The sequence below is a fragment of the Copadichromis virginalis genome, linkage group LG23, assembly GCF_057382275.1.
Source record: "Copadichromis virginalis isolate Kocher_CV1m ecotype Utaka linkage group LG23, C_Virginalis_male_GT1.1, whole genome shotgun sequence".
Lineage (NCBI taxonomy): Eukaryota > Metazoa > Chordata > Actinopteri > Cichliformes > Cichlidae > Copadichromis > Copadichromis virginalis.
Window position 1 is genome coordinate 13,015,124 of NC_140639.1, and position 14,618 is coordinate 13,029,741.

A 14,618-nucleotide genomic window follows, 5' to 3' on the forward strand; every position below is an offset into this window, starting at 1 on the left:
GAGGTCTGCGGTTGTGAGGCCGGTTGGATGTGCTGCCATATTCTCTGAAACGCCTGTGGAGACGGCTTATGGTTGAGAAATGAACATTCAATGCACGGGCGACAGATCTGGTTGACATTCCTGCTGTCAGCATGCCAATTGCACGCTCCCTCATTGCTTGTGGCATCTGTGGCATTTTGCTGTGAGACAAAACTGCACATTCCAGGGTGGCCTTTTGTTGTGGGCAGTCTGAGGTACACCTGTGCACTACTCATGATGTCAGATCAGCATCCTGATGTGGCACACCTGTGAGGTGGGATGGATTATCTCAATATGGCAGATGTGCCCACTACCACACATTTGGACTGATTTGTGACCACTGTTTGGGAGGGATGGTTATATTGTGTATCTGGAATGAATTTTAGGTCTCTACGTCCATCCCATGGGGAATGGGAGCAAAAACAAAAGTGTTGCGTTTATATTTTTGTTCAGTGTAATATATTTAAGATGTAAATTAATCCAATGATTATATTTGAATTTCAGTTAAAAAAAATGTCTGTTCCAGTTTGAGCAAATGCCCTCCGCTCTATTCCTCTGTTCCAGGTTGTAAACGCCTTAAAACGTTAACATTAAAACATCAGAATCAAGCACAATGTTGTTCATTTATGAAAAAGAAACTTTATTCCATATTTTGTGGTCCTCAGTAGTAATGCACATTTTAGATATAAAAAGAACCGTGGGTATGAAAATAGCATGAGCATCGGAAATGGACTGTAGATGCAGTGGAGCCAAAGGAGCAAAAACAACAACCCAACAAAAGAACCCAACTCACAGGACACCACGCTGCAGAGGAGTACAGTCTCAACACTTGCACTTGACTATACCACTGAGTAATGAAACATCTATTGTATGTCACACTTGAGCCACAAATCTGAAAACCTAAAGCAGGAGAAAAGTGTACAGTTCAATTTGTGTTAAATAGGAGAGACGACCAAAATATGAAACCACTGCTGAAAAAAATCACTGGCGAGAGCAAAAACGTGGCTGTAAATGAAAGCTTGTGGTAGAAAAAACACTGTGTACATCAGCAGAGACTGAAGCCTCTTCAGCAATTACAGAAGCTGTTAGTGGGGTTTCTGCTGCAAATCATACAGCTGTGGACAAACTGGAAAAAAGACACAGACCACCTCAGAGCATTTATAGGCTAATTATTACTGTTACACTCATAGATTTCATTCCAATGACACTTCACTGTACTGCACTGAGCACATGGAAAGCATTTATCAAAAAAGAAAAAAAAAAGTCCAGCTTCCTTGAGCATTATTTCAGCCGTCGGAGAAGAATATGAAACAGAAATGTCTTTGGCTTGTTTGTCGCAACAATACTCCGAATGTGGCTTTGAGTAAGTTCGGTGGTTTGATATACTTCAGCTCATCAAAGCTGCGCCGATACTGCAAAGATTTTGACACAGCTTTCTTTGCAAGAGCTTTCCCAGCACATTGGTGACGGATACGTTTCCTGTCTGTCACCAGCTCAGCCTCCCTATCTGCCTGAGACCTGCTCATCCTCAGATGACACAGAGCCCAGAGCTGGTTCACCGGTTCAGTGTGGAGTCACACACATGCCAGTACTGGCCCAGCATCAAATCACAGCCTGTAGCTCTCCCTGTGTTTACCCCTTTCCTTTCCAGCAGGCTCAAAAGTTAATACCAAATAATTTGGGCTGTCCATGGAAAACTAGAAAATATGACATTGATGGTAGAAATTAGAATTTTTCAAATGCCACTGGAGAGAGCACACGGTAGAGTCAGTGGAAAATGACGTCTCAATTTAAAAGGGCACACTATCCGGTCGTTAAGTGATGACGTGACGAATCCTACTTCCGGGCCTAAAGTAGTCTGCGTTTAATATGGCTTTTGTGTTGTTAACATGTTTAATGTTTTTATTACCGCTAATCATTTATTTAAGCTCAGTTTTTAAAACCTTAGGATGTAGCTACAGCCCAGCCCATGCAGCAGTATATGAATGACTAACTTCGTATTGTGGATGGATTATCTCAGTTGTTCTCCTGGCTGACGTTTGGTCCTTTTACAGCATCCTGCCATGCGATTACATTTGTTCCTGACCCCTGAGAACACTCACGTTAACTTTTATTGAGTGGAAAAAAAGTTAGCGTGTTTATATTATGCTAACATAGCTGTGTCGCTAGCGGTCACGTAGCACATCATTATATACCAGCTAGCCAAACTTCAGTAACCCTACAAACGTCACTGCTTAGTTTTCTGTCTTCATTTATGTTGGAAGTGATAACAGAGCTGTACGTTTTAATTTGTTTCCAAAACCCCGCAGTCAGGACATGCTATATTGTATTTAGATACTGTAGAAGCTAGCGAGCTAACTTCCTGCTAACTTCTAACTCCGTTAAATGTCATAAATTCCATTTTCATGGATGCCTGGATGTTAAACTCAATTGTTACACCTGGTAGAGCAGAACGCTGATCATTTTATTTAGACAGTTTTCAACTCTCAGTAATGCCATAGTGATCATTTGAAATATGGACCTGCAGCGGAGTTTAGGCCCAGACACGGCTAGTGACGTCAGACTTAACGACCGGATATTAGTTTTCATTATGCTCAATAAAATCATAGCTTTGTGCCTCATGGAGACTCATAAGTGTTTTATCATGTATATCATGAAAAAAAAAAAGAATTTCTTGATGGTAGACAATTCTTCAGAAGTGAAGCCAAAATATCTCAATTGTCTCAGTGGTGACACGGCCAGCTGGAGTTTAATTCATACATGAGCCAAACAACGTGTTTTCTGTCATATTCTCCATTTTTCCACATGAGGTTTGTTTTGGGCAGCTTTGCTGCAGAAATAAACGTGTTTACAGCCAGCCTGGCTTAAGCAGCTGCTATTGTTCCATAATAATTACAGTGGAGTTGTTCTTGTTTTTTTAATTAAGGCTTGAAGTTGTACATTATTAGGTGTGTGGCTGCTTTGAGTGGCTGGTGGTTGCTGATTTTGCCACTAGATATCTGCTAGATTTCACCTCAGCCAATTTCGGCCACTGAGTTAGACCTCTATAGCATGTTTGTGCGTTTTTAAGGCAAATATCAAAGAGATTGCCCAAAATCTCTGCGCTCCCGATTTGTTAAGTAAAATTGTAGTATTTTATAGTGTTAACTGATAACTCTGCACTCTACCCTCTCTTCCGGCTTTGTACACTTCTTCTCCAAAAACAAGTTTGATGTCCACACTGCCAAAATCAAGCCATCAAAATGTGAGTCACCAAAACAATAGACTGCATATAAAAAATTTACATATCTGGGTCTGAAAATGCACCTAATGCTAAAGTGCTTTAAAGTTGTGCACAGACAACTTCCTTAAACTGTGGTCTCAGTTGAAAGTTTAACATTTTCACAAATACAACAAAAATTTTGTAAATTAAGGTACACATTAGAGTCAAAAGGGCCAAAAAACTATTTATATTTTAATGTGACAATTTATCATTTGCCTGTAACTGTAAATGTCTGACTTTTGACATCTGCTATTTAAAAAAAAAAAAAAAAAAGCTTCGATCGAGGCTTCACTATCCAATGGGTGATGGCAGACATACGAGCTCATACGTTCATACATTGAAGGTTAACTACGTTACTGTTAATATTATACCTAGTGACCTAAGAGCTCAGTGACTCAGTGCAGCCAGAAACTTACTTACGTCCTAAGAATATTTTTCACTAGAAATGATAAAAATATGAAATATTCTGTGTTAATTGCAAACTGTCATGTTTTCCAGACCCAGGTCATTACTGCACAGTTACAAATGATCAGTACAAGATGGCTCTGCCAGTATTTTGGCTTCACATTTACAGTTTAAAGAACATCTTCCATTTTTATGTAAAGTCCAGAGATGAGCTCTGACATAAGTAGCAATACACAACCCCTACAGAAACGTCCGAACATCATACAGAGCCAAGCTCACAGTAACGTTTGACCTGTTAGTGAGTTAAATGATACCACTTCCATGTCTGTTTCTGTTGTTTTAGTTTCTGTTGCCTGATAATACAAAGCGTGGAGAGTCCATGAACAGGCAGATCTCATCTGGCAGGTTAAACTGACCGACTGGTGAATCCTGGTGATTCTGCCGGTGAAACAGAACTAGCGTGAGATCCCCTTTACATGTCCGCCTTTTTTTCAATCACCTGTTTGACAAAAGCAAAGCGAGGCCTCCAAGAAGCAAGAACTGAAGCATGTGTTTGTTTGTTTTTCATCTTTACATGATAATGTAGTGTAAGAGTGTAAGGTAGAGCACCACTCAGAAAATCTTATTGCATCGCCCTTCATGTGTCAGCAGAAGGGAGTCGGGGCACTGTCACATCTGGGCAGCTCCGCTAACACAAACATGGATCATAAAAGTACATTTTTGCCCCCAAATTAGGACAGAGAAAATGATACGTGGCTGTTCAAGTTGAGAAATAAAGAGATCAAAAGAACTGCTTTCAGCATTTTGTGTTTGTTGAAGAAACACATTGAGCACGCAAACCAACATTTTCATTCATTTTAGCTGCTGGCATAGTGGGCGGCACTTTACACCATTCTTGACATAGTTTACCCTTTTTCTGTGTGGAAATCCTGAAAATGTTCTTTCAATATTCTTTTGCAAGTTGACATTTCCCATTTAAGATGTCATTTAATTAAACTGATGCAAATAAAGAAATAAGAAAAGCTCTGAATTCATTATTCACGTATGCGTTCCTGTACCATAACTCAGTGTCAACCCCGGTAGAGTGTTTTTCTAGCATACCACACCGTGCTGTTTCCTCAGTATTAAAACATTAAAATAACCATTTTAGGGTTGCTCAGGCGTGTCTGAATAAACAAATGAGAGGGCACCTGTGTGAAATATTTGGCACAAACATAGCAAATATAATTAAAAGAAAAAAGCTGAAAAAGGGATATAAAAAGTTCCGACTTGGTTTACTGCCAAAAGCAAAGGAGTAACCGTTGCTGAAGTGAGGTCTTCACCACGCTGAGGTTATTTATCAGAGGTAAATACGTCTTTCTGGTGTTCGTCTCAGCTCAGGGTGGGCTACACTAAGGCAATTCAACGGTCGCTAATGCCAGGTGGAAACACGGAAATCAAATTATGATACAAACAGTCCATATTAAAACTATAACTCTATTTCTAACATAGCCTCTTCAGCGTAATTGTAACTGTTTATTGCATGCAAACAGAGATTGGTGACTGTAATAAGCAGGATTATTGTATTTGTGCCTACAATTATGTACCAGTGACACCCATTATATTGAACCTAGGCATTAGTTAAACAGCAGAACAAACACTATTCTTTGCCTAGTTACTTTATCTAGTGTGCGCTAAGAAGTGGCTGCTGTGTGACGCCAATACACGGTGTGAATATGCTCATGTAGAAAAAGAACACTTCCATTATAAGCATGGCTGCCTCGGCTCCCAGGGTGTTTCATCTCAAAGGAGCCCAATCTGTGACAATCCAGCTGGTAGACATAAACAGTTTTGTTGCGCCTGCTGCCTGTAAATACATTTAACCCCAAAATTTTCCACCTCCAAAGCCTCCACATCTTACTGCAAATGTAAAAGAAAACTTCAGGTTCATTCCATATGTGTGACTCACATTGATCAACAACAACTCACTGCTAAGGTTTCTTTTAAAGGAAAAATTACACATTCTAGAATATTTTGCCTCCGTGTCCAGAGTTAGATGATTGATTGAAGCAGGTTCTGGGTTTCGTTTGGCCTGTTATAACCTGACCTGCTGTATTATTTAAGCTCTTTCATGTTATTGTTATATGCTTTATGCTACTGTTTGGTAGGTTGCAGTCTTGTATATTTTGTCTGTGCTGTCTCTGGGTTTTTATTAGATAAGAGGGAAGCTGGTTTTTATTGTTTTGGTGGGAACTTAAAATGAGTCTAGGTCAGGCCTAGCATCCCTGGATATTATAAATGTTATTTGTGTTAATAACTGCATATTATTAATCTGGAGCTGGCATAGCTTTATTAGATCCTTCTTGCATTAAAAGTTGATGAAGTTTTACTTTTTTATGACATACTTTATTTTGTACCAGGAATATGTATTTAAATTCAACCTTAGAACACGAATGTTGGGTGATTTTAACTCACACAATGAATAAATATCATTTAGTGGTAATGTCCAATAGAATTTTTATGGTAAAAAAAAAAAATATTAAGCAGATCATTTTCTCCTCTCAGAATAAGTGCTTTTGTGTTTCTCTCGCTCACTGTTTTCTGTAATGCAGGGAGACTGTGCCTTCACCAGACAAGGCTCACATGTCTCAGGACTGGGTGGACCGAAAAACAAGCTCCCAGTTCCATTATTTGTATTTTTTGTTATTCATTTTTTTTAATGATTCCTAAATTTTTGACTTATTCTAGAGCCGTTTTATTTCATTAGATCATAGGGGAAATAAAGGAAGAGTACTTCAATTTGTTATGTATTGTTGTACTTTAATATATTTTGATGGAAAGTATGTTTTATACTTAAATATAATGTTACAAAACTGCACATTAGTGTTCTAGAGTTAAATGGGATAATTTTAACTGAAGCCACATCTTTGTCATGTTCCTACAGATTTATTGGTGTGACTGATGTTGGTCCTGCCAAACTAAGTGAAGCAGAGTAGACTTATTCTCGTATGTGCAAAAACCAAATTGCAGGGAGGAAAAATTCATAAACTCCAAGACGATAGTCTTTATGCTAACCTAAACGATCCAGCTGTGAGCTCTAAATTCATATATAGGTCCTGGAAGAAGTCTTCTTATCTAATACAAGGAATTCAACAGGTGTATTTCGCAGAATATAGAAAAAGCACGTCTTTCAAATGAAAGTATTTTTTTCATAAGCGCATACATGTGGTTGTTGATCTCTGTTGGCTGGTCTTTTGTGCCAAAGACAGACTTTTCTTCAGTAATTTAATTTTCCTCTCCCCTCTGGGTTTAGAATAAGTAAAACCCACAGTTTGACTTGTTACTATAGTAACACAAACAGTATAAAGAACCATTGAAAGAATTGGTTTAACACCATAAAATGTATTAAAAATATACCAGTAAAGCACACGCTGTTATCTTGGCTGTCAAGTTCATTTGAATCGTCCTTTTACCAGCCTGATCTTTATAACATACAGAGAACTCAAAGTGTTGTGACGAAGGAGGGATGAGCCATGTCTAGTGGCTGAAAGTCATAATGAAGTGATAAGAATCTAATAATCCTTTGTGTTTTCCAAGAAATGGCCATTTTTTAAATGGGGTTCTGAATGAGAATAGCCATAATCAGTCAAAGCCAGGCTCTTCTATTTTTCTTAATAAATCATTATTCCCTGATTATTGTAGCAGATAGTATCTACCCCTCCAGAGGAAGGCACTATGAGTGGTTTGAACATCCTTGGATTTTCATCATCTGGATCTGACTGATGACTGGATAAAAGCATTCCCTACAACACAAGCCATCCTCCTGACTGAGGAGTCTGGGACACATTTTCTTCTTCGTCTTCAAGTCGTCGTTAGTGCACTGTCCATCCTGACATCCCTCTGTGTACAGCATATGAAGAGAGTCACTATTGTGATGTATTCTCATACCTGAAGCCACTGAGGCTGAAATCTCTGCCAGGCACAGGGCTGCACACACACACACAGACACACACACACACACACCACAAACACACAGTCCTCCTGACTGTGTTTTCATCTCCAGGTAACTTCTTCAGGGTCCACAGGAAAGAGTTTATTTGGTGTTACCTTTTATTCAGATTGAATTACCTCTGTTAAGCTGCACTGTCCATCTCCTGAAACCAAGCAGGCACCCTCAGTGTGCTAAAGGTAGAGATAGCCTACCCAGTAGACGATGTTGAAGAGTAAGAAGGAGGTGGGGAAAAAAACGCGGGAGTATGCGTCCAGTTCATGTACATCTATGTGGACGCGGCCTCTCCTCCAACCGCCTTCTTTACACTCCTCGAAACAGCAGAAGAAGCTCTGGCAGTCTTTTCCGTCCAGACACTCGTAGACACAAGGGTCTTCAAATTCCTGCCAGTACATGGAGTTGTTTAAAGCGATGACTGTGTGTGGAGGAGGTCTCACATCGAGGACTGAGTAGTTCTGAAAATACAAGAAGTCTTTTGAGTACCAAATGCTTTCCCCCCATCACATTAGAAGGTTTTTTTTTCTTAAAGCAGAACATTGTCCAGAAAGTTTGATGGTTACAGATCTGAGGTCCAATTTGTAGCCATTTAGTCTCAGTAAGATTAAAGTATTCTGAGGGAGAATAACTTACGTCTTTATATCCATTGATTATGTTTTTCAACTGTGTGTTTTTGTACCCTTGTTAGGGCAGCTCAGTCTGGACAAACTCTTAACATGTCTAATATCTACATGTTCTCCAGACATGAGGGAAATAGTGAGTGCAGCAGTGGCAGTAAATCATTTTTGCCATAACACGGGCAGTAGCCTCTTAAAGTCCGAATTAAAATGTCTTTATATCTATTTTTTAAATAATCGTTCATAATAACCTCCCCTGTAAGGAAACTTTGAGGCAAAATGAAAGAGTAAAATTCAACAGCTTTCCACCTGTTGATTAATCTGCAAGCTGTCAGAAATGATGTCTAAAAATCTGACAGGGAACGTTTTCACACTGCAATCATGATGCTGATAAAAGAAGCTGAAAGATACTTTGTAGATACTTTGCTGACATGAGTGGACGAACTAAAAGAACATCTGAGTCTGTTGTGTGTCCACTAACAGTGTCTGGAAACATTTTCATGTGCGACACTAAGTGTAAGATGAGAGCACAGGACATGAGGTAGACTCTGTTCTCGCTGTATTTGATGGCCCGCCTGTCCTGTAAAATAGTGATGGTCCCATCAAAGCGCGTAGATAAGGCACCATCACATCATCTCATCTCTGAGCACTTTTCTTACTTCAATCCTTTGATAACAGAACTGAAGCACTATCAGAAAAAAACTACTTTTCTAACATGTGACAATAATCCTGTGCATACATTTTACCGTTTTTTTCCTCAGAGTTCACCGACCTAACTCAGTGAGACTATTTAACACATCTGTTTGAAATGCACAAACTAGCTCACCAGTCTTTTCGGTTCCATGTAGCTGGGTCTTCGAACGCTGTACGAGTAGTAATTTAACGTAGCGTACTCCATCAGAGCAGCAAAGACAAACAGGAAGCAGACGGTGACAAAAAGGTCCATGGCGGTGACATAAGACACTCTGGGCAGTGATGTCCTGGCCACAGTACTGAGAGTGGTCATGGTCAGAACTGTGGTTATACCTGAAGGACAAACAAAAGTCGTCTCAGTCAAACACAAGTTTTTTGGATCTGTTTCCACTTGGAATGTGACTTTGGTCCAAACTGAGTTTTGTTGTTTGCGCTTGCTAACCACATCACTATAAAGTGACACAATGCCGACATTAAAATCTCTACAGACACTTGAGCTGGTGATGCAGAATTATACCAATAACTGTGGAAAAACAACTCAAAAAAGCATTGCGTGTTCAGTGTCTCAGACAGTCCGGCAAAAGCCAGGCAGGACGAGGATTACACAACCGAGAGATTCTCATCGACATAAATATCGACACATCTGTGAGGTGATTGCCTCGAGATCCTTTATGATCACATTAGACGCTGAGACGCAAGAGAACACTGATGGTTTCATTTCAATGAAAGTGCAGCACTGAAAACACCGATGAGTACACAAAGACAAGGTAGTCGCAGTGAAGAGATCAGTGATACTGTTGCTTTAAACACAACAGATCACCACAAGCAAAGAACCCATTTACCCATTCGTTAAAGTTGCCTTTCAGTGCTGATCACCAGCTCCACATATTTAGTTTTGGACTCTAGAGTAGCTGTGCGTGTTCAAAACAGGCCTCTCAGTTCATCCTCTGTTTTAGTTCTATATATTTTCCTAGCTCCATCTCGATTTATGGGGTGTAAGGCAGGTGTGGGTGGGTTGGAGCTGGAGCGTATCCCAGCTGTCACCAGGTGAGAGGTGTACAACCCGTTTACCAGTCTATCTATCACAAGGTTAACAAAGGGACAATGAGAACCATTCATATCCAATTCAGAATCACCAATTTATCTAACATGCATGTCTTTGGCCTGTGGGAGGACGCCAGGAGAACGTGCAGACTGCACATGGAGAGTTCCAACTCAGGAACCTCGTGTTGTGAGGAGACTGTCCTAACTCCTGTACCTCCTCTGTATTATAAATAATAATAATCATGAGCAATCATACTAATAGCACGTAAAAACAAAAAAAGTGACAAAGTAGGTGACTGAATCACTCGAATGTTTTTGATTAACATATCCTTTGTCAGCACCAACAACAACACTTGTGTTTGGGGTTTGATGCGACTGATGGGCATGAAGAGTGATAATGAGCAACACGTGTGGGAATTCATCCCATGTAAAAATTACAGAAGCGTATTTACGTGCAGTCCTCCAAACACACAGTTATTTCTTATGTTGTATTAATTCATATTTTCCTATTAATTGTCGTGGCTCGCTCTGTATTAAATTAGTTACAGTAGGCCTTTATTTTATTTTGCTTGTGCTATTTAGTCGTGTTAGAAGCCAAATGTGTCATTTATGTGACAAACGATGAATTAATTAGATATAATGAAGACCTCTATCCCTCCAGCATCTCTGAATAATTTCATTTGTTCGCTCGCCAATCTCGCTCCTCTGTGAGCTTTAAAGAGATGCCTTTAAAGGAAAAAAAACAAACATCCGTTACTGTTTCACTGAGGTTCCTATGGTAACAGACTGGCCCCATCTATTTTAGGCGGACATCTCGCACTTTTCCTTTAGCCTCTGCTTGCCACAGTGATTACTCTTACCTGACTTCTGCTGTTGCTGTGACACAGAGTTTTTCCTCTAAACAACAGCATGAAAAGCAGGCTGGATGAGAGGAACGTCTCGGAGGCATTTTTACTGACAGCTTAAAGTGTGAAACTATGAGGTTCTGTAAAGAAATGTTCATAGAGTATAAGCATGCTACTAAACAAAGTTAGAAGTGTAAGTGTTTAAGTCAGCTGAAAGGTTTTCTGACCTTGACTGAGTCCTAAAGGGGCTTTATCTTTACTCCCACACTGGCCTGGCTTGCCAGATACATTTACAATCAGCTTACATCTAAGATCCATTCATTATCTTCATTCTTCTTCCCAACTTGCAAGCGATTGATCGGCATGCTTTAGAGCAAAGATGACAGATTAAAAGCACTCGTTCATTTTATAACTCTGTGTGAGCGAACAGTATCGAACACGGTGATGGTGGGCGATACAGGGAGCCTTGTGACACCGAGCTGTAGCATTTTCCTTTTTAGCTCCAATAACAGCACATTCATCAGCAAAAATATAATTTCACACAACAGTGGTAAAAACAGCTTACACAGCTACATTTAGAGGGCTTATAAATTTGAAATTTTAGTGGTTAAACTCAGCATTTTATCCAATCCTTTAACTCAAGGCTGGGTCAATATTTCCTCACTCAGATGTGAATAATGGAGAAAAAGAGAGCAAATAAAAATTGTTACCTTCACAAAAAATGTTCCACAGGACTGCACAACAACAGAAAGCATGCACGAAAGAGAAAAACACAAAAGAGCAGACAGATGGAGTGATTTTAGTGACAAATATCTGAGAAGCACATAAAGATGAATCCTCAAAAACACATAACCAAAAAGTGCAAACTTAAATCTTGTAAGTGGGATGTTGAAGTAATGCTTCCTGTATTATTTCCATGTATTTAATGCGGTGCAGTACTGTTCCTTTAAAGACAGACCCTCAGGTGTCATCAGTTCACTGTACCTAAAGCTGTTCTGGCTGGAGTGGCATCTTTTTTAATCCAGAAGGACACCCAGGACAAAACCACAGTGAGGATACAGGGGATGTATGTCTGGATGGTGAAGTAGCCCATTCTTCTGCTCAGGTCAAAGTACACGGTCATCACCACGTAGTCGCCTGTGTGTGAAAATAACAACCATGTGAAACTTCTGGATGGTTCAATCAGTTGTTCTGATCATGTAAAAAATTCCACACAATGGGGTGGTTCTTTTCATTTCGATATTAAGTGCAAAAAATAAGACATGTTAAATACTGGTGCAATTAACCATTAACTACATATCGCAAATCTTTGGTAAATAAGTTTACAAGCTTTATTTAAATATTCTCCCCCCTATATGTTGCGACTTCAGAAGGAATTTCATGCAACAGGGTCAGTTGTGAAACTGTGACTTCCCATACACTTGTTACTGCACTCTGTAAATAGAAAACACTTTTTTTATGCCAAACCCAGTTTGTGCTGGGGCAGGGCATTAGTAAATCTGGCCAAAGAATGCAAGCTGAAACAAAGATTGTGGAAAAGTCCACAAATGTCTTCTTCTTCTTTCTTTTTTTTTTGTTGCAATCCCTGCATTGTTACCATTTAAATAAGTACATAAATGGCGATCGTGGCTCAAGAGTTGGCAGTTCGTCTTGTAATCGGAAGGTTGCCGGTTTGAGCCCCGGCTCCGACAGTCTTGGTCGTTGTGTCCTTGGGCAAGACACTTCACCGGTTGCCTACTGGTGGTGGTCAGAGGGCCCGGTGGCGCCAGTGTCCGGCAGCCTCGCCTCTGTCAGTGCGCCCTAGGGTGGCTGTGGCTACAATGTAGCTGCCATCACCAGTGTGTGAATGTGTGTGTGAATGGGTGAATGACTGAACGTGTAAAGCACTTTGGGGTTCTTAGGGACTAGTAAAGCACTATACAAATACAGGCCATTTGCCATAAATGTCCCAAACAAACCAACAAACAGCAGTGAGTGACAACAGCTCGCTGTGAAGCAGCTAAAAAGATTAATAAAATAACCTTTAAGGTCACTTATCATACACGAGTTACACAAGTTCCGTTTAAATGTGCAAACAGTTTTTCAACTGCATAAAAAAAAATGGTCTAAAAAGTATATCAAAAGTGCCCTAAACATGCATTTATTTTAAAGGCCACCAGAGGGGCGTGATCCGTTGTTGCAAAAAGACTTTCTTTTTCTGTATAAATAAATACGTACTGTTTCTGGTTTATGGGCTCAGTAACTTATATCAGGTAATGCTGATTAAAACATCAAGTTCATTTTGTACATTTCGGTCATTCCAAGAGGAAGATTATCCAGGGTATGCTCACTGGCTAATGACTTCCCGCTTTCCCCTTCCCCTTATCACATCTGGTTTAAAAGCGCAAAGATGGCAATGGCTAAAAAGCTGCTATCGAGGCTTCATAACAAGACTTGATATACAAGCCAATATGTGATTTCTTGTATGCTGTCTGTGGTTTTACTTCAGTCCTTTAGATTTGGTGCAGTAATACATTATTTGTATATGATTTTAACATAAATTTCTAATTAGGATTAGGATTCAACTTTGTCATTACACATGTATAAATACAGGGTAACGAAATACAGTTTGCATCTAATCAGAAGTGCAAGAGCAGAAAATGCTATAAGAGTAGATTATATACAGATAAGGGTAGTATAAATTGTGGAATAGTTATGAACAGATTATGTAAAAATAAGTTAAGTATACAGATGTTTATATTGCTATAGCATTAAATACTGGTTTTACAGTTTGGCTGCCTAATCTGTCCAATTATGGCCCAGTATAGAATGGATGAAAACCAGTGGTGGCTCTCCAACACAAATCCTGTAGGATTAATATTGACTACTTGACCAAAAACCAGTGTGTGACGATGAGCAACGTAGTCTGCATTTCTACCTGCACATCAGATTAATCACTTTGAAGTGTTTTTTTGGCTTATTCATTTATATATTTATTTGTGTGTGTGTGGTTTATACTGTTAATGAGTAATTATGTGATAATGACATTTCAGGCCATGTTACAGAATAATAACTAATAATAATTAATTTATTATTAAATAATAATTCCAATAAAGTAACAAGTATTAACTTTTCTTTTCTTTTCTTTTTTTTAAACATGGCAAATGAAAAGATACTGTTGCACATGTAGCCAGGTGGAACTGTGAGTTAGGGTAACACGAGAACTACAGACCAGAATCATAATCATCACTTTGTTTTCCACTTGGCTGACAATCACATGTCTTTAAAGACAGCAGGCAGGCAGCGGGGAGTAACATGTAATCTGTCAGCCATTAAAAAACAAGATCAGGTAATTCTACTGTTGAATCTAATAAAGGCAGCACTGTGCAGTGAGCCTCTATTTCCCAGCATCACAGTCAGTGTACTTGCCCTTGCCCTCAATGGGCAGTATCACTGTGAACATGTATAAGGATATTTAGATACGTGACAGTTAATGGAAGTCTGGTCATATAAAATGCAACAGTTCCAGTTAAAATTTCTTTATTGATGGTTTTTGCCATTAATTTATTTTCATTAAAGTTTAATGTTCTGAGAGATTGTTACTAATTATCAAATTTATGTTGGCACATATATAGATGAATTATAAATTGCTTCGTTCGGATGATAAATGAACGCCTCCAGAGGAAATCTGATAAGCGAATAATGAAACTTTCCTCAGTTTGCCTTTGAAAAGAGTCTCACAGCTGCTTGTGAATTATTTGCCTGCACAC

General features: G+C 39.3%; 1 protein-coding gene across 1 annotated transcript in view; it reads right to left on the bottom strand.

The window, feature by feature from the left end:
• Positions 1 to 6,502: 6,502 nt before the first annotated feature.
• gabrg3 (gamma-aminobutyric acid type A receptor subunit gamma3) overlaps positions 6,503 to 14,618 on the bottom strand; it is an 80,984-nt gene continuing 72,868 nt past the window's right edge. The window contains exons 10-13 of the mRNA XM_085447505.1: positions 11,854 to 12,006; positions 11,580 to 11,603; positions 9,114 to 9,313; positions 6,503 to 8,128 (exon numbers count right to left, since the gene is read on the bottom strand). Coding sequence (XP_085303631.1) covers positions 7,847 to 8,128; positions 9,114 to 9,313; positions 11,580 to 11,603; positions 11,854 to 12,006 — 659 coding nt within the window. The 3' untranslated portion in view covers positions 6,503 to 7,846. The remainder of the gene's footprint in view (positions 8,129 to 9,113; positions 9,314 to 11,579; positions 11,604 to 11,853; positions 12,007 to 14,618) is intronic.